The sequence below is a fragment of the Macaca thibetana genome, chromosome 9 (genome assembly GCF_024542745.1).
Source record: "Macaca thibetana thibetana isolate TM-01 chromosome 9, ASM2454274v1, whole genome shotgun sequence".
Classification (NCBI taxonomy): domain Eukaryota; kingdom Metazoa; phylum Chordata; class Mammalia; order Primates; family Cercopithecidae; genus Macaca; species Macaca thibetana.
Window position 1 is genome coordinate 26075873 of NC_065586.1, and position 22503 is coordinate 26098375.

A 22503-nucleotide genomic window follows, 5' to 3' on the forward strand; every position below is an offset into this window, starting at 1 on the left:
AAAATGTTTTCCATTCTTAGAACATGTTAATATTCATTTGTTTTCCCCTAGAAACTTTGTGTTATTATTTAAATAGTTGATTTAACTGAAATTTATTTTGGTCTATGGTGTTTGGTAAGTATGTAGTATTTTCTTCTTCCTTCCTTCCTTCCTTCCTTCCTTCCTTCCTTCCTTCATTTCTTCCTTCCTTCCTTTCTTTCTTTTTGGCCAAATGGTGTTCCAATACCTTCAAACCCTGTTAATCACCCATCTACTATTTGTATGAGTTTGACTTTTTTAGATTCTGTATATATAAATGACATCATGCACTATTTGTCTTTCTGTGTCTGGCTTATTTTACTTAGCATGATGTCCTCCAGTTTCATCCATGTTGTCACATGACAGAACCTGTCATGTGACAGTTCTTTTTCATAACTGAATAATATTCCATTTATATATTTATTGTATTTTTTCTTTATCTGTTTACCTGTTGACAGACACATAGGTTGTTTCTAAATCTTGGCTATTGTGAGTAATGCTGCAGTGAACATGGAAGTGTGTTTTTTTCTTTGAGACAGTGATTTTATTTCCTTTGGATACATACCCAGAACTGGGATTTCTGGATTATATGGAATTTCTGGGTTTTTTGTTTGTTTTTTTTTTTTTTCCTTGAGGAACTTTCATGCTGTTTTCTATAAGGGCTACACCAACGTATAAGGGTTCTCTTTTCTCTGTGTCCTCTCCAGCACTTGTTATCTTTTGACTTTTTTATAATAGTCATCTTAACAAATGTTAGGTGATATCTCGTTGTGGTTTTGATTTGCATTTCCCTGAAAATTAGTCATGATTAGTGATTAGCACCTTTTTATATACATATGTCTTCTTTGGAAACAGGTCTATTCATATTCTTTGTCTATTTTTAAATTAGGTTATTTGGGAGTTTTTGCTATTGAGTTGTATGAGGTCCTTATATGTTTTGGATATAACCTTTTATCTGATATAAGGTTGCAAATATTTACTCCCATTCCATGGGGTGCCTTTTCATTTTGTTAACTGTTTCCTTTACTGTGCAGAAACTTCAGTTTTGTATAGTCATACTTGTTTCTTTTTGCTTTTATTGCCTCTGCTGTTGGTATCACATCCAAAAAGTCATTGCCAAGACCAATGTCATGGAAGTTTTCCCCTATGTTTTCTTCTAGTAACAGTTTCAGGTCTTAGGTAAGTCTTCAATCCATTTTGAGTTGATTTTTGTGTATGGTGTAACATAACGATCGAATTTTAATTTGTTTCATGTGGATATCCAATTCTCCTGGCACTATTTATCAAAAAGATTGTTCTTTCCCCATTGTGTATATATGGCACCTTTGCTGATGATTAGTTGACCACTTGTGCCTAGGTTTATTTCTGGGTTTTCTCTTTGTTCCATTGGTCTGTGTATCTGTTTTTATTCCAGTGCATACTGTTTTTATTACATAGCTTTGTAATATAATTTGAGATCAAGAAGCATGATGTCTCCAGCTTTGTTCTCCTTTTTCAAGATTACTTTAGCTATTCATGGTTGTGTTTCCATATGAATTTTTGAGATTGTTTTTTCTATTTCTGTGAAAAATGCCATTGAAATTTTGACAGGTATTTCAATTGAATCTGTAGATAGCTTTGGGTAGTATAGACATTTTGACAATATTGACTCTTTCAGTTCATCAGCGTAAGATATCTTTCCATTTATTTGTGTGTTTCAACAATTTCTTTCATCAATGTTTTATAGTCTCATTGTATTGATCTCTCACCTTTATGGTTAAATTTATTTCTAAGTATTTTATTCTTTTTGATGGCATGTAAATGAAATTTGATTTCTTTTCTGGATAGTTTTTTTCTAGTGTATGGTAGCACAACTGATTTTTGTGTGTTAATTTTCATATCTTGGAATTTTACTGAATTCATTTATAGTTCTGACAACTTTCTGGTGAAGTTTTTGGTTTTCTCTATATAAGATTACATCATCTAAAAACAGAGACAATAGCTTATTCTTTTCTGATTTGAATGCCTTTTACTTCTTTTTCATACCCAATTGCTCTGGCTAGGACTTCCAATACTAAGTTGGATAGAAGTGGCAAGAGTGAGCATCCTTATCTTGCTCCTGATCTTGGAGGAACTATCCAGTGGAGCTATTAGGTCCTGGGCTTTTCTTTGATGGGAGATTTTTGATTACTGATTCAATTCCCTTATTCATTAGTGGTCAATTCAAATTTTCTATCTCTTAAGAAGAATGTTCTTGTCCCGAATTTAGTGGAAATGTATTTAGGCTTTTGCATTTAGATATGATGTTGACTCTTGGTTTGAAGTAGATTTTTTTTTATCTTGTTAAGAAAGTGTCTTCTAGGCCAGGCACAGTGGCTCATGCCTGTAATCCCAGCACTTTGGGAGGCCGAGGCGGGTGGATCACCAGGTCAGGAGATCGAGACCATCCTGGCCAACACGGTGAAACCCCATTTCTACTAAAAACACAAAAAATTAGCCGTGCATGGTGGCGGGCACCTATAGTCCCAGCTGCTTGGGAGGCTGAGGCAAGAGAATTGTGTGAACCCAGGAAGCAGAGCTTGCAGTGAGCCAAGATGGAACCAATGCACTCCAGCATAGGTGACAAGGCGAGACTCCGTCTCAAAAAAAAAAAAAAAAAAAAAGTGTCTTCTTATTTACCAAGAATTCTTTTGTTTCATCTCTTCTCTTCCCACCCTCTTCTCTTTCTCCTTCTCCTCACCCACTTCCTTCTCTTCTGGAATGGATGTTCACTTTCATAAAATGCCTTTTAGACATCAATTGAGATGACATTAACTTTGGTTAAGATGACTAACTTTGGTCATCTTTGGTTAGATGACTAACTTTGGTCTATTGATGAGTTGTGCTAAAAGGATTTCCTAGTAGTACACACCGTTGCATTCTTGCAACAAATCCCACTTGATCCAATGCTAATCTTGAATTTCCTTCAGGATTATATTTTCCAATATTATATTTAGGATTATTGTAGCTATATTTGTAAGATGTATCTGTAGGTTTCTCTCGGCTATCTCTGACAAGTTTTGCTTTCAGAATTATCTAGCTTCAGAAAATTCATTCTGCAGCTTTCTTTTGTCTTCTCTATAAGAGTTTAAAGAGTATTGTATGTTATTGGTAAACTTGTTAAAATGTACTATCCAGGCCTGGCATTTTGAGGCGGGGACAGATTTTTGGCAACTTTTCTCCCACTTATTTCTTGGTTATTAGGTTTTTGGGGGTTTTTTTCCAAATTTCTTTATATGCTTGAATCAATTCTTGTAATTTACCTTTCTGAGGGAAAAATTATTTATTTTCTCAAAAACTTTAAGATTATTATAAAGCTTTACATAGAATGCTTTAAAAATATTAAAATCTCTTTATTCATAACATCTCTCTCCTTTCAAATGTTACATTTTCTCTCTTTTATTTATTGGACTAATCAGATATTTGTGTATTTATTGATATTTTCAATGTCCCATCTTTTGAATTTATTACGTTTACTTTTTGTTAAGTTTTCTAATTCACTAAAAAAATTATTTCTTCTTTCTGCCCACACTGTTGTTGTTTCCCCAGCTTTTTCGATTAATCAATTTAGTTATTTTTATTCTCTGTTATTTAATTTCAGAAGCACTCAGGGCATACATTTTCCTCTGAGAATGATTTAGGATGCTTCTCATGTTTTTATAAGTTTTATTCTCATGTCATTAATTTTTAATGTTCTGTAATTGCCATCTTGATTTCCTCTTGAACTCCAAAGTTATTTATTTAGAGTAGCCAAGCATGGTTTGGCTACTCTAAATAAATGGTACATGGTAACTTGAACCTTTTATCATAATCCTTTTTTCTGTCTCTCTACAGATACTTTTAGGGAAGAGGGACAGTAGTTTGGGGAGAAGGAGGAGTGGTGTGAGGTGGTCAGCACACCTTCTTGCCCATACAGTTTCCCTCGTCATATACCTCCCTGTCAGCTCTAATACTACCCTTCAAGGGCAGCAGTAAGGAGGTTTCATAGACAAAAGAAAATATCTCCTTACCATATCATGACTGGAGTCTCAGTTGCACGTCACTTGCATTGTTGTATAGTCATAGTATGTGTGCTAAGCAAATGCTTTTGGAGGAAGTCAATGGAAAGAATAATATTACTAGAATTATACACAAAAAATCACCCAAAATATCCTTTTCTTATAACTTGACAATAATGCTAAGTGATTCAGTTGTGCACATTGGAAAACAAATCTTAAAAGAGAAAAATATTGATCATTGTAGTTAAAGTTCTTTTTCCAAATCCAACTATGTATTTGGATTCATTATTTATAGCAAATAGGAAGTTCACTATTTATAATTATGGTAAAATTCTTTGCAAAGGGCTTGGTTTTGTAATACAAGTACTTCTTAAATGGCCAGTTTTGACTTTTGTTAGTTTATTTATCTTAGGATCCTTTCCTAAGACAGGCAACCCATGTTAGTATCAGCTATGTAAAGACACGGGGAGCTCTTTTCCCCAGGAGAAATCTCTGGTAATTTTTGCTGCTTCTCTGCAATTCATCTTCAACAGTTTTTTTCCCCAAGTGAGTCTATGCAATTTCTCTAGTCACTACACAGTCTGTGCAATTTGAAAATTCACCTACATCCATTAACTCTCCTTGCTATCTTAATAGGATAGTCTTGCCTAGCACTGACCAGTTTAAAAAGCAAATATAAACAAACAACTAGCAGGTTTTTGTTACTGCTATTGCATTTGGATGCTACACTAGGTAGAACAACATCATCAAATATGTTTTAAGACGAGGTTACATGCTTTTATTATTTACTAGCCAGTGCTGATAGCAGTAATTGGGGTCACTGGACTACTGAATTCAGGAGGCTTCCAGAAAACCACATGGACATTTTGCATATGTCATTACAATCCTAGAACTCAACCTGAAAAATGTTTTTGTTAAGTCAAGGTAGTTGTACAGTGCCAAGAGTCTAGGTTTTGCTATCAGACAACTCTAGATTTGAAATCTGCCTCCTGCTAGCTGTGTGACATTCTGCAAGTCGCATAATGCTAATGACAACAATAACAATACTACTGCTAATAAAAACATAACAACGTTAGACTGTCAAACAGGCATCTAGTGGTCACCAAATGTTAGGCAGAGTTTGCTTAATATTGTTTATACCTACTATCTTATTTAACCCTCAGACAAATCTGAGACAAATACTATTATCATTTTATAAATGAGTAAAAAGAAGAGCTTCATACTTCAAGTACACACAGTTAGCATATATGATCTGTGGCAGATCCAGATTTCAAGCTTTTAACCAGAGTCAACTGCCTCTCTGAACCTCAGTTTCCTAATCTGCACTCTAAGTGCAAAATAACTATCTCGTAGGGTCGAGAGGAGGAGCAGGGATCTCACAGTTACTGCTTCTAACACTGGTCATTTATCATTGCTGCTGGTAGTGTTGCTATTATATAACCTTAGTCAATTTCTAACACGAAGGATGTATGAATACTTTCTTCTTTGCACTCATGTTTTTAGGAATAGAGCTAAGCCCTACTCACTTAGGAAAGGCTGGTAGTATCTCTAGTTTCAGCAGGGCCAATGAACAGGTCAACTAGTGACTCAAGCACCCCATATGTGACCATCTGCAAGCCTGCCTAGAAATACAGACTCTCCAGTAACCTGCTTTCTTTGGTAAGATAATCAGTTCTTTCCTTTGGAGCTATGGGGAGTTAGGCATGAATCTGGGGCCATGGTCCGAGATACATTCTGTGTCTTTTTGCTTCTTCCCACGAAGAGAAGATCTTTCCTGCTGGTGGTTCTACCTGTCACTCTTCCTGGGATTTTGCCCAGTTAACTTAAGGGAGTTATCTGACCCTATAGCATCATACGACTTTTTTTTTTTTTTTTTTTTTTTTTTTTGAGATGGAGTCTCGCTCTCTCGCCCAGGCTGGAGTGCAGTAGCACGATCTCAGCTCACTGCAACCTCTGCCTCCCGGGTTCAAGCAATTCTCCTGCCTCAGCCACCTGAAGTAGCTGGGACTATAGGCGTGCACCACCATGCCCAGCTAATTTTTCTATCTTTAGTAGAGACGAGGTTTCACCATGTTGGCCAGGATGGTCTCAATATCTTGACTTCGTGATCCGCCTGCCTTGGCCTCCCAAATTACTGGGATTACAGGCGCGAGCCACCACGCCTGGCCAGCGTCATACGACTTCCTAAAGGCTACTGCTAACCAAGCATCTTAATGCAAAACACCTTGTCCAAAGCAGCAGTCTGTTTCAATGGCCATGACTTTAGTAGCAGTCCCTTCTTAACACTAACAGCTAACTGAGAGCAGTGTTATAAAGCATCAGTGGCTACTTAATTGTAAGCTTAAAGGCTGGATGTGTAATTATTAAAGATATACGCTTACGTTATAGAAATACTTTTGGACCACACAAAGAGTATGGAACAGTCGCCATCCAAAGCCTCCCAGGCACCAGGCGATGCTTGTGCAGAAAGGCCAGGACTGACGCGACAGCCTCTAACCTGCAGGGGACAATCTGCTGGTTGTCACCCAGTCGTCTCTGTCCCCGCAACATATGGGCAGGCAGGGGATGGACAAAGCTACATCTGGAGCTCCTTCTGCTCACTGCCTTGCAGCCATGAAGGCTCCAAACCATGGCACGTATGAAAAGTACTTTGTGTGTTACACAGTTATTTAAATACCTCCCAGGCTAAAATGTCCCAAGCAGCTTTTCCTAACATATGGACCCAGGTCTTCCTTCATCAGAATCACCTGGATGACTGATGAACATGCAGATTCTTGTGCATATTTGTCTATTTATTAGTTTATTTGTCTCCCTTGATAGCATGGAAGCCCTGGAGAGTAGAAGCTGTCTCATTTACCCTGCTACCCCAGTTCCTACAATGCTGCTTGGAACTCAGCAAGTGCGCAATAAATATGTGTGGGATGAATTAATTCCGGGGTCCTATGCTGACCTACTAAATCAAAAGCCCTAAGAATGGGGCCATGCATTTTAAACAGGGACTTGGGCGATTATTATGCTCAATACATTTTAAGAACCAGCATTCTAAGGTAATTCGGCCAATTCTAAAATAGAGAAAAAGATGGCAAGTTTCCTCCCCCAAGGCCTCCCTATTCACTATCTGGTCAGACATTAAGGTAAACATATTACTAGCCTTAGGTTAAACTTTCCCTTCTAGTCATATTCCTCCAACAAATGTTTATCTACCACCTGCCATATGTCAGGCTCTGGGTCCTAAGTAGACAAAACAAATACAGGTTTGGAAGGCAGAGTGTCCAGGAGAGACTAGAGCCACCCCCATTTCTTTCCAATCTGCCAGAGGTGCATGAGTTGATGGTTTGACAAGCCTACTCCCTCCTCCTGCCCACATCTCGCTGATACAGGAAAGAAACAGACTGTACGTTCGTTACTGTTTTCCCGGCAGGTTTGGATAACACCTCTCGTTCGTGAAAGTCAGCTGTGATCTTGAAAGATTTATCTTATCTTAAAATAATCCAAACTTTCCAAACAGATTTCCTATATGTTTGGCACCTTTGAGTTTGTTCTGGAAGCTTAGATGATATTTCTAGTTACTCCCTGGACTTGTACCGGTATTTGATCTTGGGCAGTCACTTCTCCTCTCAGGCTGTTGCCTTATTTGAAAAATGAGAAGGTTCAACTAGAATCAGGCATGTCTTGGAGCCCCTTCCAATTCGAATGGACCCTCATCTCTGACTCCTCAGTGCCATCTTAATGCCTTATACTTAATAAAATGTTAAGTATGATATGATTTAATGAGCAAATAATGATTGTCAAGCTAGTCTACCCAAAATTCTCCCAAGCAAAGGTGTTTAACTTGTGGTAAACTTGGGTAAAATTCAAGATTTGCAAAAAACAATTTCTAAGAGTTCTCATTCTCAGTTTTCTTGTTTACCTGCAAAAATACTATGGCAATTTAATGTGCTTTAAACTTTATGTAAAAGGTAAAGATAATACCCACATTTTCTCAGAAATTTGAACATTTTGTTTATATCAGAGCAGGAGCAAGGTGCTTTAGTACAGCCTGATCTGATCAGGTTGGAAATCACTGCTTTAAGGGATGCATTTACCTGCCCGGATAAGGCATGACCATCATTTCTGGCACGTTTTGCAGACTCCTGACCATATTATGTTGTTCTCCGTAGAACGATTACCATGACCCTCTGCTGTGCACAGAACCTTCTTATTAAGTCATCCTCTTAATTCAGTTAAAACAAGCCTGATTTGGAGCAAAATGTTTGGCAATGAAAGGAGCGTTCAGAAAAACCTTTTTATTCCAAATCTTTTAATAAACCGACCTGCAATTTCACATACCATTGAAACAGCAGGAAGAGAAAATCCATTCTGAAACATCTGGATGAGCTACCTAATGACATTCCAAGTGCTAAAAGCATAAAGAAGGCCAAAAATTCATGGGCTCACGTTCCAAACATCCTTTCAACCCTAAAAATGCTTCTTTCCTAAAACAAAAACACAGATACTGCTTTGCTTACTATTATAATAATCATGGTACGGGAGGCAGAGAAACATTCTTTAAGTCAAAATAGCTCTCTGGAGGTTGCTAACATGGCCAAATACATCCTTCCTGGAAACAGTCAACTAGTTGTTCAACAGTTTGGGGTTGGACTTTACTCTCCTACGGCCACTTACATTGTAAAGATGATGAAGCAAATTATTCAAAGCAAATCTATATTTCTTTTTCCTTCCAGAGGGAAAATGATCCCATCTGATCTTGAAAGAAGGATTCTCGAAGCCAAACAGAAAGTAAGTTTCTGCTGGGATCTTTATCCAGCCCATATTTCTATTTTCATCCAGCAGAGAACAAAGTGTGTTTTGGTTTTATTTTTAAAAGAGGATCCAAACCTCAATTTCCCAGGTTTAATGAGAATGTAGAATTCTGCATCCAGTCACTATTTATTTCTCTGGGTTATAGGCTCTGCTTTAGAAAAGTTTAAATTGCTGAATAAATATTATATACAGAGATACAGTGAGAGTTTCCAAAGCATTTGTCTTCCTAGGTACTGAGGGTTGGCATGAAACACACACACATTTGAAAGAGTATTTTCGGAGGCAGGGAAATAGCAGAATGCTAATGTAGTATGTGAGGGACTCTGGTGCGGTTCTACAAAAGGGGCCAGTTTTTCCTGTCTAGGTGCATGATGTTAGCATTGGCTCTCCAGACATCTTATTTTGCAAGAAGCAATTTAGAACTCTTTTCAGAAGTAACAGGTTTTGAATGCCTGGCCAAGATTCCCAAAGCTCTGGAAAGTCATTTACAACCTGGAATGGCTCACAAATCAGAGAATTTGTTTCTAGAATTCTCTGTTTACCATTTGGTAGATATAATCTACAGTTCCTGATTTAATAACATACACATGCATTTATTATTAGGAACTCAGAAATCATTATTTACGTTCATATGCCCTTATTCGTTTGGTTTTGGTTTACTAAGTGCAGGCAGCAGGAGAAGGTTTCCCTCGTTCTTGTGCAGGTACTAGAACTACTTCTAGTAACATCAACTACAAGATTAAACCTTTGCTGCCACCTAAAGACTGACACTGTAACATCACATTCTATAGACAGGACAGAGTCCTTATGGAATGAGGGACTATGGCGATCCTGTCTGTGGCATTCTGCTGCCTTCTTCCAGCCTGTTACTTCAATCAGTTTTCATTTAGCCATGGCCAGAGAGACTGAGGACTAGTTAGATGGATAAAAGTCATGGCTTAGTATTTTAGCTCCTCCGTGCTGAAATGCCAAATGAATTATCTGGGCATTTTACAAATAGGAATAATGGGCTGGTCAAAGCTACTTCTCTTCATTCTCCTGCCTACTCACTCTAGGGGATTTATGAAGTTCAGAGGCCTCGGTGTGAATAAGGAACACTTGAAAGTGAGCAAAGGGGGGTTAAAAGGGCCAGAAAGTCTACCGGGAATATATACATGTATCGGGGACATCCCTTGACAGCCTCTGGGTTCACTACAGCTTCTTCTGAGAATCGAAATGTCTGTTCTTATAAGACACAGTCAGGTCCAACAGCATGGCCTAGAGAACTCAGACTCCAGAGAGTGAACATCAATTTGTCATAACTCTTCTGCTGCTTCCCCAAATTCAGACGAGTCTGTTAGGGAGAGAATTCCCATTGCTTCGAATCAGCTTTTTAAAAGAACCCTTGACTCTGTTTCCCATGATTTGGGGCTTTCTCGTTTGCACAGGGATTTGTTCCTTTCCTCGTGAGTGCCACAGCTGGAACCACCGTGTATGGAGCATTTGATCCGCTCTTAGCTGTCGCTGACATTTGCAAAAAGTATAAGATCTGGATGCACGTGGATGTAAGTATCCCGTAGGGACTGGCCACTAAAATGTCCTTGGATGTTTTTCATCTGGTACACACGAAGGAAATTTCTTTTCTTTTTTTTTTTTAACTTGATCAGCTTATTTTCAGAGTGGTGATATTAACGCTTTTAAAGATGGCTGAAGCAAATTAGCACACAACTCACACAGTACACACCATGCACCAGAAGCATCCCGAAGCTGATTATACCTTAATGTCCCCAACATGGTAATATTTGTATTTCTATAATCAGTACCCAGGCTGACCACTTTGTTCTCAATTCATCGAGCCATTGCATTCATGGAGGAATATAACCTACGCACACAGTCCCACTCTTCCTCACTTACCAGAATGGTCAAAAGAGTAAAAAGGAGTTGCATTTATGTAGGAAACCCAGAGAATTTAAAAAACAAAAAACAAAAAACTGAAGCTGAAGTTAGATATTCCTATATTTAGAGAGGAAAATGGCTTGACAATTTCCTGCGAAATAAGGACCACCAAAGTTCCAATTCCTTAGTTTGGTCAGCTAAGAAGATAGATTATATTTGAAACATTTTGACTTCAGGCCTTGTCACACTAAAAAATAATGAAGGTGTTCCCTCCAGAACATTTTCCAATGAAAAAAAATGTGTTAAGTTTTAGAAGGACTGAAGGGATTTAAGTTTAGATTAGTATTACTCCAAGTGTGGTTTGAAGATTAGCTACCACCTGCAAACTATTAGTGATCCATACGAGATAGAGTTTGTGCCAAACCCTTATCAATCACAAACCATCACAAACTAAGCACGATACTTGGCTCAGCTGATAATTTTTTCATTGCAAGACTTTCTCAGTGAAGGAAGGCACAAGTTGATGTTCATTCGAGCGCAAGATCCTTATATTGTCATGGGCCAGCACTGGGTCTAAGCCAGGGCTATAACAATGATCTAGCCCTGGCTAGATCATTTTGGCTTTACAATAATTATTCAGGCCAAATTAATGCTCTTCTTTTTTTCCTTTTTGAGACGGAGTCTTGCTCTGTCACCCAGGCTGGACTGCAGTGGCGTGATCTCAGCTCACTGCAACCTCCGCCTCCAGTGTTCAAGCAAATCTCCTGCCTCAGCCTCCTGAGTAGCTGGGATTACAGGCGTGCGCACCCACGCCCAGCTAATTTTTGCATTTTTAGTAGAGACGGGATTTCACCATATTGGCTGCTCTCAAACTCCTGACCTAAGGTGATCCACCTGCCTTGGCCTCCCAAAGTGCTGGGATTGCAGGCGTGAGCCACCATGCCCGGCCTCATTAGTGCTCTTTTCTTTAGGAGCAGAACATTTCCATAGACTTAGCATTTCCATTATTCCAGAGTATTCCTGCAAAGCAATCACCCATCTTCTTTACCCTCCCTGATTCACGTGTGAGTCGTTCATTAGGCTACCAGAGCCCCTTTCATTTTACGCATGAGGACACTGAGAAAAGACTGAACCACCCGGTGCCATTAGTGACCTGCGCCTCAGGACTGGAAACCCTGGTAGGCCTTGCTGGCTGATTCAGGAAGAGGATTACCTGACAACTTCAGAAATGAGAACGTCTGTGTGTCCTGAGCCAGCAGAAGCTATGGGCCATTCCTGTGGGCCTCCTACTTAAATTAGAACTAGGGAATCTTTTAACCAGTTCTATTAGCTTTTCTTTGAAACATACCAAGTTTACCACTTACTCTTATTAGCTTTAACATTCATACAGTCTATAAAGTAGAAAGAATCTTAAAATAGTACATGTTTGGAATATTAGATAATTTTTCAAAGTACAAAAGAACTGGGCCAGGCGCAGTGGCTCATGCCTATAATCCCAGCACTTTGGGAGGCTGAGGCAGGTGGATCACCTGAAGTCAGGAGCTCAAGACCAGCCTGGCCAGCATGGTGAAATCTCATCTCTACTAAAAAGACAAAAATTAGCCAGGCGTGGTGGCGGGTGCCTGTAATCCCAGCTGCTTGGGAGGCTGAGACAGGAGAATCGCTTGAACCCGGGAGGCAGAGGTTGCAGTGAGCCAAGATCGCACCATTGCACTCTAGCCTGTGTGACAAGAGCAAAACTCTATCTCAAAAACAAAACAAAACTAAAAAAGAACTGAACTTACAACAAAAGGTGGGGGAAGCAATTATATCATAAAGGAATTTTATGATCCCTTTAAAATTATCCTAGAATTAATTGTACACACAGAGGAAAGAAAGTTAATAGTTCCAAATTAATCTCCATCTTGGCATTCTGTTTTTAAAGGAGATTACTACACCAATTCAAATCTTCAACCTTGATCAAGTACAAATTTTTAAGACGTGTGTTCTAATTGCTTAGCTAATTAACTGGTATGAATCTTTGCAGCTTGTGGATTTTGGGTGGGGTTTTTTTGGACCCAGAAATTATCCAAAATCACACATCAGTGAAATAGAGTTATGAAGCCACTTCCTATTTCTGGAATCATTTAGACTTGCAACCTGGAAGCTGTTTAATGCCCCTCCTGCCCATCTTCTCTGCCTTACACTGTGGGGACCACAGGGTTTCTCATTCTGAGAACATGACTTCAGGAGGACTAACAGTGCTGGTGATAGGTTTGGGAGAGGGTCTTTCTCCCTCTCCTGTGGACCAGGAACTATGCCTCCAAGGTGGCTCCTTACACCCATATAAATGTGGGATGGAGTCTGGAGACCTTAGAATGGCCCTTCAGTGTAAACTCTGAAGGTTAGTGCCAGAAGAAGGTGGTCAACTTCCTGAGTGGCCTGGGGTCAAGGAGATCATTTTCACCCTAAGAGACTCTCGTTAGTCTGGAAGACACCGACTATAGAAATCTAGGCAATGACAAACTGCTGCCATTTTCCTTGTATGATCTTTTTTCAGGCAGCTTGGGGTGGAGGATTACTGATGTCCCGAAAACACAAGTGGAAACTGAGTGGCGTGGAGAGGTATGTTGCATTTTTCTTATTAACAACATAAAGTCATAAAGTGTTAAAAGCTAACTGTGAAACACAAATTACAATCAATTTCCAGGAACTCTTGGAATACTGAGGGAGCTCACTCTATTCAGTGCTTTTGTTCCTTGCCTTATGTGATGTTACACTCATGAATATGGGTAAACAACAGAAAAATCAAATATGTAAATATTATGTGTAAACAACAGAAAAATCAGAATACACATCAAGTGACCCAGGTAGAATGTCTTCCAGACATAGAGATTCCTATCTAGGGTCTATTCCTGGGATCTCTGAACCACAAAAATTGTTTAAAACCTGCAGGCAACCCACGTTTTTCTAGGGAGAAGATTTATAGCTTTCATGTTTCATAAAAGGATAATATCCACTGCTTAAAAAAATAATAATAATAATTTTGCAAAGCAAATAAGCACCTTGTAACTTATCAGTGTTGAAAGTTTGGGCTTGGGGTCTAAGATGGCCAGTTCACTTAAAGTGAAACATACTAGCAATAGCCTCATCTCATGGTTTCATTCCCGAATAACCTTTCTCTGACAAAGCTCCGACTGATGCTGCAAAGCACCTTTTATTTAGAGCCTACGCAGAAGACTGTTGAGAAATGCTGAAAAACATGAAGGCAGTGATATCTGATTAGCATAAACCACTTTCAGGTCCAAAGAAAAGAGAAAAACAGAATGCAAAATACAGGCTCTGGTTCTGAACCACATGCAAGGGGAGCCCAGTTCTCTCATCACAACACGGCAGGTCAGACACAATGGTGAGCTCTGACACTCCAGGCGACCAAGAAAACCTGAATTCATCAGAGGCTGCCAAATGCCCACCATCCCCTGCCAAGTCCCCAGTTGCTGCCCAGCAAAAGCGTCACACTGGCTCTGCCACTAGACATCTTGGCACAGTTTCTGTTCCAGGACAAGGAGAGACGCTGATGGAGCGCAGAAGCACTTGTGAGCCCTGGGCATGCGGGAGGCCCAGGCCAGAGTGGCTGTGTAGGGTGTGTGATATGACACCCGGGCCTAAAACGCACAGAGAGCCCGTGAGTGTGGAAAGAGAGGGGTGGGGTTACTAGGCTGGAGTCAAGAGCGTCCCGCTGAATTAATGGAAAGAAAGCAAAAAACAGTTGGGTTACACCAGCTAAGGCCCATGTCAGAAAGGTCACTGTCCCTGAGTCTGATGGCCGGGGTCAGGACCTGGCCTGGGCACAGCTGGGTTAAGGCACCTGGAGCCCCCCAAGCTCTGATTGCAGGGCCCCATTTAGACGCCGGTGGATGAGGGCAGGCGTGTCTCCCTCCCAGAGTCAGCCAGTGCCAGGCCTCTGCTCTTGGACCTTGGGGCTTCTCCCAGGCCTAATCCCTTTCCATCTTGAAGATCTGCAAGAAAGCAGAAGCTTAAGGAAGAGGCAATGAAGTAAACAGGGAGAGACGAGAGAGAGAGAGAACAACTTGAAAGGTGGCTGCCCGCACGATCAGAACAAGAATTAAATTCATGTGCTTTCAAGAGAGGTGGCCTATCTACAGGTCTTTCTCTTCTGTGAGTTTCTGACTGGCACAAAAAGTCTGTTACTTTACCTTTGATGCCACCTGCGACTGCACGTGCTGAAAGTACTGGCACATCTTCCACTTAAAAACTCACTAAATTACCTACCCTGAGCCTTAGAAAAATAAACACCCACACGATTCTGTACCAAAGACTATTATTTGAGAGCAAAGCTTAGAACGTTCATCAGGGAACACAGAGTTCCCTCTTACTGCCACAATTCTTGAAACTGTACTATAACTAAACTTTTCAAATGGAATAACCATATATGAAGTCCCAAAAATGAGGGGGCTACTGGTGTTCCACTCTAAGCAGAATCCCCTTAGCTACCCATTTACCCGAGGATACCCCTCTCTCACTGACTTATTAGCAAAAGGCATACTTTCTAAGTGAATACAGTTGGAAGACCAGTGGAAACCACTTAATGTGTATGGCCGCAAGTTTAGGAAAGAAATGTGTCTCACTTAGGGAATGACATTTTTTTCAAGTTCCGCAAACCAAAGATTAGAACTCACTCTAAAAGTAGAGGAAATCCATGGTCAATTCTTGTCCCCAAATCCAGAGGCTCCTTCGTAGTCACAGGGGATCTGAATGCCATTCTCACACAAAATGGCACAAGGGGACCGGGCACAGTGGCTCTTGCTTGTAATCCCAGGACTTTGGGAGGTGGAGGTGGAAGGATCATTGAGGCCAAGAGTTCAAGACCCATCTGGGTAACAGAGTGAGACTCCATCTCTACAAAATGATTTTTTTTTTAATTAGCCAGGCATGGTGGCATGCATGGCTGTGGTCCTAGCTAGTCAGGAGACTGCGTGAGGCAGGAGGATCACTGGAGCCCAGGAATTCAAGGCTACAGTGAGCTATGATGGCACCACTGCACTCCAGCCTGGGCAACAGAGTGAGACCCCATCTCTAAAAAAATTAAAACAATAAAATAAATAAATAAATAAAATGGCACAAACATCTGGAGCCCTGTCTGGCATCCCCTTTGAGAACCAACCAAATTCTCAGAAAACAGCTCTTTTCCTTGCTAGCACTGTCAAAATGTCTAGAGATGGTGCTGCTGAGAGGGCACACCACAAGCCCTGAGACTCCAGAGCATGACTCTGTGTATTGTATTTTTATTTCTTTTTATTTTTATTTATTTATTTTTGAGGTGGAGTCTCACTCTGTCACCCAGGCTGGAGTGTGGCGGTGCAATCTTGCCTCACTGCAACCTCTGCCTCCTGGGTTCAAGCAATTCTCCTGCCTCAACTTCCTGAGTAGCTGGGGTTACAGGTATGCACTGCCATGCCTGGCCAATTTGTTTGTTTGTTTGTTTGTTTGCTTGTTTGTAGTTTTAGTAGAGATGGGGTTTCACCATGTTGGCCAGGCTGATCTTGAACTCCTGACCCCAAGTGATCTACTCGACTCAGCCTCCCAAAATGCTGGTATCACAGGCGTGAGCCACCACACTGGCCTCTGCATCATACTGACTCATCTTTAGTCCCTCCTGCCCACAGGCTGCTGCTTACCGTAATCATCCGCTGATATGTTGCACTCTCAAGGCTTTCAGTCCCAGCTGAAGGTGCTGGTGCAGTTTCTGCCGCATCACCAGTTACCCTCACACCTGCCCTGAGAGTCAGGTGTTCAGGATTTAATTCGATCATTGCTGAACCTCTGTCAAATGCAAGTCACAGCGCATGGCACTGCGTGGGTGCAGAGACGGGTATGGTATAAAGCCTATCTTCAAGGAGTTTAGAATCTAGTGGGGAAGATTGTCAGTGAACAGTGGATTAAAATTCAAAGCAAGGAAGCAAAGACTGGAGAGACAGACATGGGAGCTGATTGGAGAGCACAGAGAAAGGAATGGTTCCTTCTGTGATTACAGAGAGGTTTCGCCGAGCAGAGCAGCATCGGAGCTGAGCATCACGGCATACAGGGTACTTCATCGGGCAGAAATGGAAAAGGGCATTCAGGCTGAAGAGACACGGAAGTGTGAAAGTGCACAATGTCTTGGAGAAAGTTCAAACAAGTTTGGCTGGAGGATGACATGGTTTCACAGCAGTGGCCAGGTCATGGGTGGAAAGTACAGAAGTCTTGGCCAGCCCCCAGGGCCTTCCCACAGAGCCAGGTCAGAATCCACGGGGCTTCTTTCCACGAAACATAGATCCCTGAGCTGGGAGTCACTGCTGTGTGGCTGCCATGATGCGTGGAGATTATTAGATTCCTTGGGGGGACAAAACCCATCGAAAACCTTTGCTGCAGGAGCCCTGGCAGGCTTTGAGCAGAGGTACAATGTGATCTCACCTGTGTTCTGGCGTTAACTCCGCATTAGAGAGGAGATGGGAGCCAGGGACAGACTGGAAGCTGTTAAGCTCTTAGGAACGTCCAGGTGCAGGACAGGAGAGAAGCTGAGTGTGACTTAAGCTGTAGTAGCAGAGAAGGAAGTAAGTGGATGGACCTAGGAGACGGGGAGAGAGAATCTAAGGGGCAATATCAAGACAGGGGGAAGAAGAGTGAAACCAAGGACGACAGTGAGGTTTGGAGGCTGGAGGCCTGGAAGGAAAGTGGTGCCAGGAACACAGAATATAGAGGAGAAAGAATCAATCTAGAAGGTTGAGCAGTGGCGAGTGGGGCCTATGGATTTGAGGCACAAATAAGAGCACAGGGAGATGTCTTACAACAGCCCTGCGGGATTCCGTTCTCTCCAACTTACACAAACTGCAGAAGCCACATGACCGAATCCCACAGCAAAGCGTTTTAAAATGAACCTGAGGCTGTTTTTTTGGTTTTTTGTTTTTTGCTTTTAACAAATTGCCAACATTTCTCAAATCAAGGCCATGTCATCGAATCCATCTGTAGGGCTTTTTGCCATCTTTATGCCTCTGAGAGAGAGGTGGGACAGGGAATTCAGTGACAGGTAGTTGTGAGCCTTGGCAGCTTCTCTTCTGAAAAGACAAATAGGCCCCCGCACAGAGATAAACACCACAGTCAGACATGGAAGGCGGCTGGTTTTCTCTCCCATCGGGCATTCTTATTGACAAAGCTGAGTTTATCAGAGTTAGACATCTAGCCGTAGAACATGATGGAATGTATAGAATGGCTGTGTGTACATACGTGCACGGTGTCACCAAGTTCACAAATGACAGAGATGAAATCCATAGCAAAAGCCAACCTTATTTAATGCTCACTGCCTGTTAAGCACAGTTCTAAGCACTTTACCTAAATATTTATTACTATTCTCCTTTTCTAGATGAGGAAAGCTAGGCACAGAGAGGTTAAGTAACTTGCTCAAAGTCACACAGCTAGGAAGTGATGAAACCTGAATGAAAACGCGTACTATCTGGCTCCTGAGAGCTTCCCCCTTAACTATTATGTCTGCTTTATAGCCTAGGGTCCTGACTCCAGGGTCATTCTACAGAGCAAGGAGATATTTTCTTGGAGGGAACTTTCAGTACCTCAATGCTATTATTATTCATTAAGTCATTTAGTCTTCTCTCCAGGGGTAGTTATCTGACCATGAACTGCCTTTGCTTCTAGTTCCTCAATCCCAGTCATAAATGTATCTGACAACCAGTGTCAGAGCCAGAGAAAGACCAGAAGCTGAGCTAGACTATTCGTTGGCTCAGATAAGATCCCCAGGCCAGTGAGCGCTCTGACTGACTGACACATGCCCTTCATCAAATGAATGAATGGGGTCTTTCCCAGCTTCTCATTTTTTCCCAAGGCTGTCACACCCAGAGAGGTGGGAACTGGGTGAGCCCACGTCCGTCGTATGGCCAGATGGGGCTGCAATCCATGGCTGTCTGGAGGCAACTGCCACGAGTTATTCTACTGTAATACTTGCCTTCCTCCTTTATGCCACTCATGAAACTCCACTGCCAGGACCCCTCCGTCTCTCCGGAGACAAGCACAGAGGCTCACCTTACCCAGTAAATGTATGAAGTGAGCCATGGCATTCACAGTGGGAGCAGTTGCTTTTCCCAGAATCAAAAGAGGAGCACAGTGGACGTGCGGGAGAGAAGTCGCAGAAGTTAAACAAGGCCACAGAGATCATACTGAAAGAATCTGGGGCCTTAAAAAACCAAGATTCAACAAAGTGAAGCAAAGGGAGATGGTGTTCCAGGAAGAGGAAATAGCGTAATGAGACCCAGCAGTATGATAATAGAATGCTCTGAGAACAAAAGATAATCTGGCATGATGAAATGGATAAAGAAAAGCAAAAGGACACAAGACCTAAGGCGTAGCTAGGGCTTGCCCCAAGGGCTGCGGGAGCCATACCTTGCAGTTTGGAATTTGGGCTGGAGGAGAAAGAAAACTGTCAGTGATTTCAGAGAAGGAGAGGGCCATAAGCAGAGATCGAAAATAATTCTGGTGCCAAGTGAAGGATGAAATGGAGATCGAGTCAGTTACAACACAATTGCTGAATCCAGATTAAAATAATGAGAATTATTATTAAAGGAATCTGAACCAGGACTACAGCCCAGACTTTTGAAATCATGTAAATTCCTGAGCAGGGAATCTCTGCTGTGTGAGCCACTGTTGCTGATGAGAGAGCATCAAATTTCCCCAAGGTGTGAGGCAAAAAAAAGACGGAACTCTCCCCTGCTGTGGGAGCCACAGCACATCTCATCTGCAGTCTGGAAAGAAAATAACTCTGGATTAGGAAACAGATGGAAGCACGGGCCTCGCCAGAAGCTACTACGAAAGGACGCATTTGAGAAATTAGGCATCAATTGATTAGAAAGGAAAAATCGAGTTAAGCAGTGAAATGAGCCCTGTCTTTGAGTTCCAGGCCACCGCGATAGCAAGGACCACAGAGGTACAGGAGGCAGCCGCCCTCTCTGGCCAGGTGCTCTGGCCATCACTGGCCAAAGGAGAGACTCTGGACTGGATGATCCCAATGACTCTAAGCTGTGCCCTGAGACCACTGTGGAGGCAGGGTGCATGCCGCCACTGGAGCTGGGGCACGCCACATGGAGACCCACACCCTCACCTGCTATTTCTGTGGACAAAGAAAAGTTGCAGTGTGAACTCCGAAAAACTGAGATAGGTCTCGGTTAATTTTGAAAGTTTATTTGGCCAGGGTTGAGGACTCACACCTGTGACACAGCCTCAGGTGGTCCTGACAACATGTGCACCAGGTGGTCAGAGCACAGTTTGGTTCTATGCATTGTAGAGAGATATAAGACATTGATCAACATATGTAAGATGAACACTGGTGTGATCTGGAAAGTCGGGACAACTCAAAGTGTGGAGGGGCCTTCCAGGTCATGGGTAGATAAGAGACAAATGGTTGCATTCTTCTGAGTTTCTGATTTGCCTTTCCAAAGGAAGCAATCAGATATGCATTTATCTCAGTGAGCAGAGGGGTGACTGAATAGAATGGGAGGACAGGTTTGCCATAAGCAGTTCCCACCCTGACTTTTCCCTTTAGCTTAGTGATTTTGGGGGTCCGAGATATTTTCCTTTCACACATCTTTAAGAGTCTACTTGGTGTTTACTAAATACAGTGTCGTGGGAGCATAGGATGGGGGAGAGGGTTGAAAAATTATCTCTTGGGTACAGTGGTCACTATTTGGGTGCTGGGTACACCAAAAGTCCAGACTTCACCACTACGCCCTATAGGCATATAGGAAATCTACACTTGTACCCCCTCAATCTGTTTAACTTTGTAAATTAAAATAAATACATATATTTAGTGTCGATCTGGATTCTGAGAAACAGTACCAAGAAACTGAAGCTCGGTTGCACATGCCCTGAGCCTGTCAGGGTGGAGTGCCACCCGCTTACGTGATTTGTTTATTTTAGGGCCAACTCTGTGACGTGGAATCCACACAAGATGATGGGAGTCCCTTTGCAGTGTTCTGCTCTCCTGGTTAGAGAAGAGGTATGTCTCTCCTGACGCTGTGTCCCAGTTCGTGCGTGGGTTTGACTGTCTTTATGCGGTTAACTTTCTCTGGAAATGTCAGGATCATCGAGTCTTCTCTATGGGGCTACTCACATTCCCCAGAGAGCCCTTTCTAGATTCCTGTCTGCAGGGTGAACGTCTGGTGCCTAACAGGGAAGAAAGGGTAAGAGGACCTCAACTTTCAGAACATAAGCTTTGACCTAATCTCCATGTTTTCAGTATGATACCCCTTTCCTCAACTGTTCCTCCATTCCCCCAATCCAGAGACCCTCTATGTCACTCTCTCAAAAAATTAAATTTCCAGGTTTTTTTTTTTTTCTGGAATCTGAGAGATCATTTTTCCTATATAAGAAATATACATGATATAGGATTCAGGTTAGTGTTAGGATCCAGGTCCATAACATGTATGTGTATGTGTGTGTGTTCTGTCTCTCATGATTACAGTCTATCTATTCAATATTTAAAGCCATGTTCAGAGTGTAAGGAAGCTGCATCCTTATTAACCAGAAAAGAGAAGCAGCATCAACGAGCACTTTCATTCAAGATGGTTCTGTTGACCAGGCCTAGGGCCGTTCTCAGTAGGTGAGCACTGTTGGTCAAGGCCACTGCATCTCCCTTCCATGACGCCAGGCCGGACTCATAGTTCCTCACTCCTGCATTTATTTTGTTGATGAAACCCAAATAAGGAGCTTCAGATGATCCCCATTAAATTTTATTTTCTTAGCCTTAATAAAGCAACCCCAGATTAAAAGAATTTTTAAATGTTGATCTTCATTTACTTTTTTTTTTTTTTTTTTTTTTTTGAGACAGAGTCTCATTCTGTCACCCAGGCTGGAGTGAAGGATGGTATGATCTTGGCTCACTGTAATCTCTGCCTCCTGGGTTCAAGTGATTGTCATGCCCAGTCTCCCAAATAGCTGGGACTACAGGTGCCCACCACCACACCTGGCTAATTTTTGTGATTTTACTAGAGAGAGGGTTTCGCCGTGTTGGCCAGGTTGGTCAAGATCTCCTGGCCTCAAGTGATCCATCCACCTCAGCCTTTCAGAGTGCTGGATCACAGGCATGAGCCACCGTGCCCAGCCAAATATCTATCTTCATTTACTTAAAAATACTTTGCTTTTTTTCTAATTATACAGTTAACACACTATGTCAGAAAGTTGAGGCAGAACAGAAAATATAAATAAATTTAGAGTCACCTCAAATTTTTATAACTTAGGGATAACCATTATTACCATTTTTAATATTTTCTCCCACAATTTTTTCTAGAAATAAATATATTTAAAATATATATTTATAATAAAATTGCTGTCATCTACCTCATATACTTCATATATACATGTTGATTCTTCTTTATACTTTGCATTATATTATGAGCATGATCTTCCAAAACCTAATTTGTAATGGCCTCATATTATTCTATCACATAATTCAGTGAACCATATCTCTATGGTTAAAATATTAACCACAACAGAGTGACTTGATGGAATCCTTAAACATATACCTTTGATCACATTCCTGATTATTTTCTCAAAGTAGACTCAAAGTGGGATTGCTGGGTCAAAGAGTGTTACCACTTCTGTGGTTCGTTCTTAATACCTCATGTTGTCAAATGCAAATTTACACAGCACGCCTTCTGTGTCTTCATCAGTAATAAAAATATGGACACAAGATTGAAGACAGAAACTTCCCCTCAAAATGAGATGAATGCATTGGAAAATATCCTTTTGGACT

General features: G+C 41.5%; 1 protein-coding gene across 1 annotated transcript in view; it reads left to right on the forward strand.

Annotated features, from left to right (window-relative positions):
• The window catches only part of GAD2 (glutamate decarboxylase 2), an 86656-nt gene that overhangs the window by 43603 nt on the left and 20550 nt on the right, over positions 1-22503 (forward strand). The window contains exons 9-12 of the mRNA XM_050804512.1: positions 8759-8813; positions 10265-10381; positions 13252-13316; positions 20670-20748. Coding sequence (XP_050660469.1) covers positions 8759-8813; positions 10265-10381; positions 13252-13316; positions 20670-20748 — 316 coding nt within the window. The remainder of the gene's footprint in view (positions 1-8758; positions 8814-10264; positions 10382-13251; positions 13317-20669; positions 20749-22503) is intronic.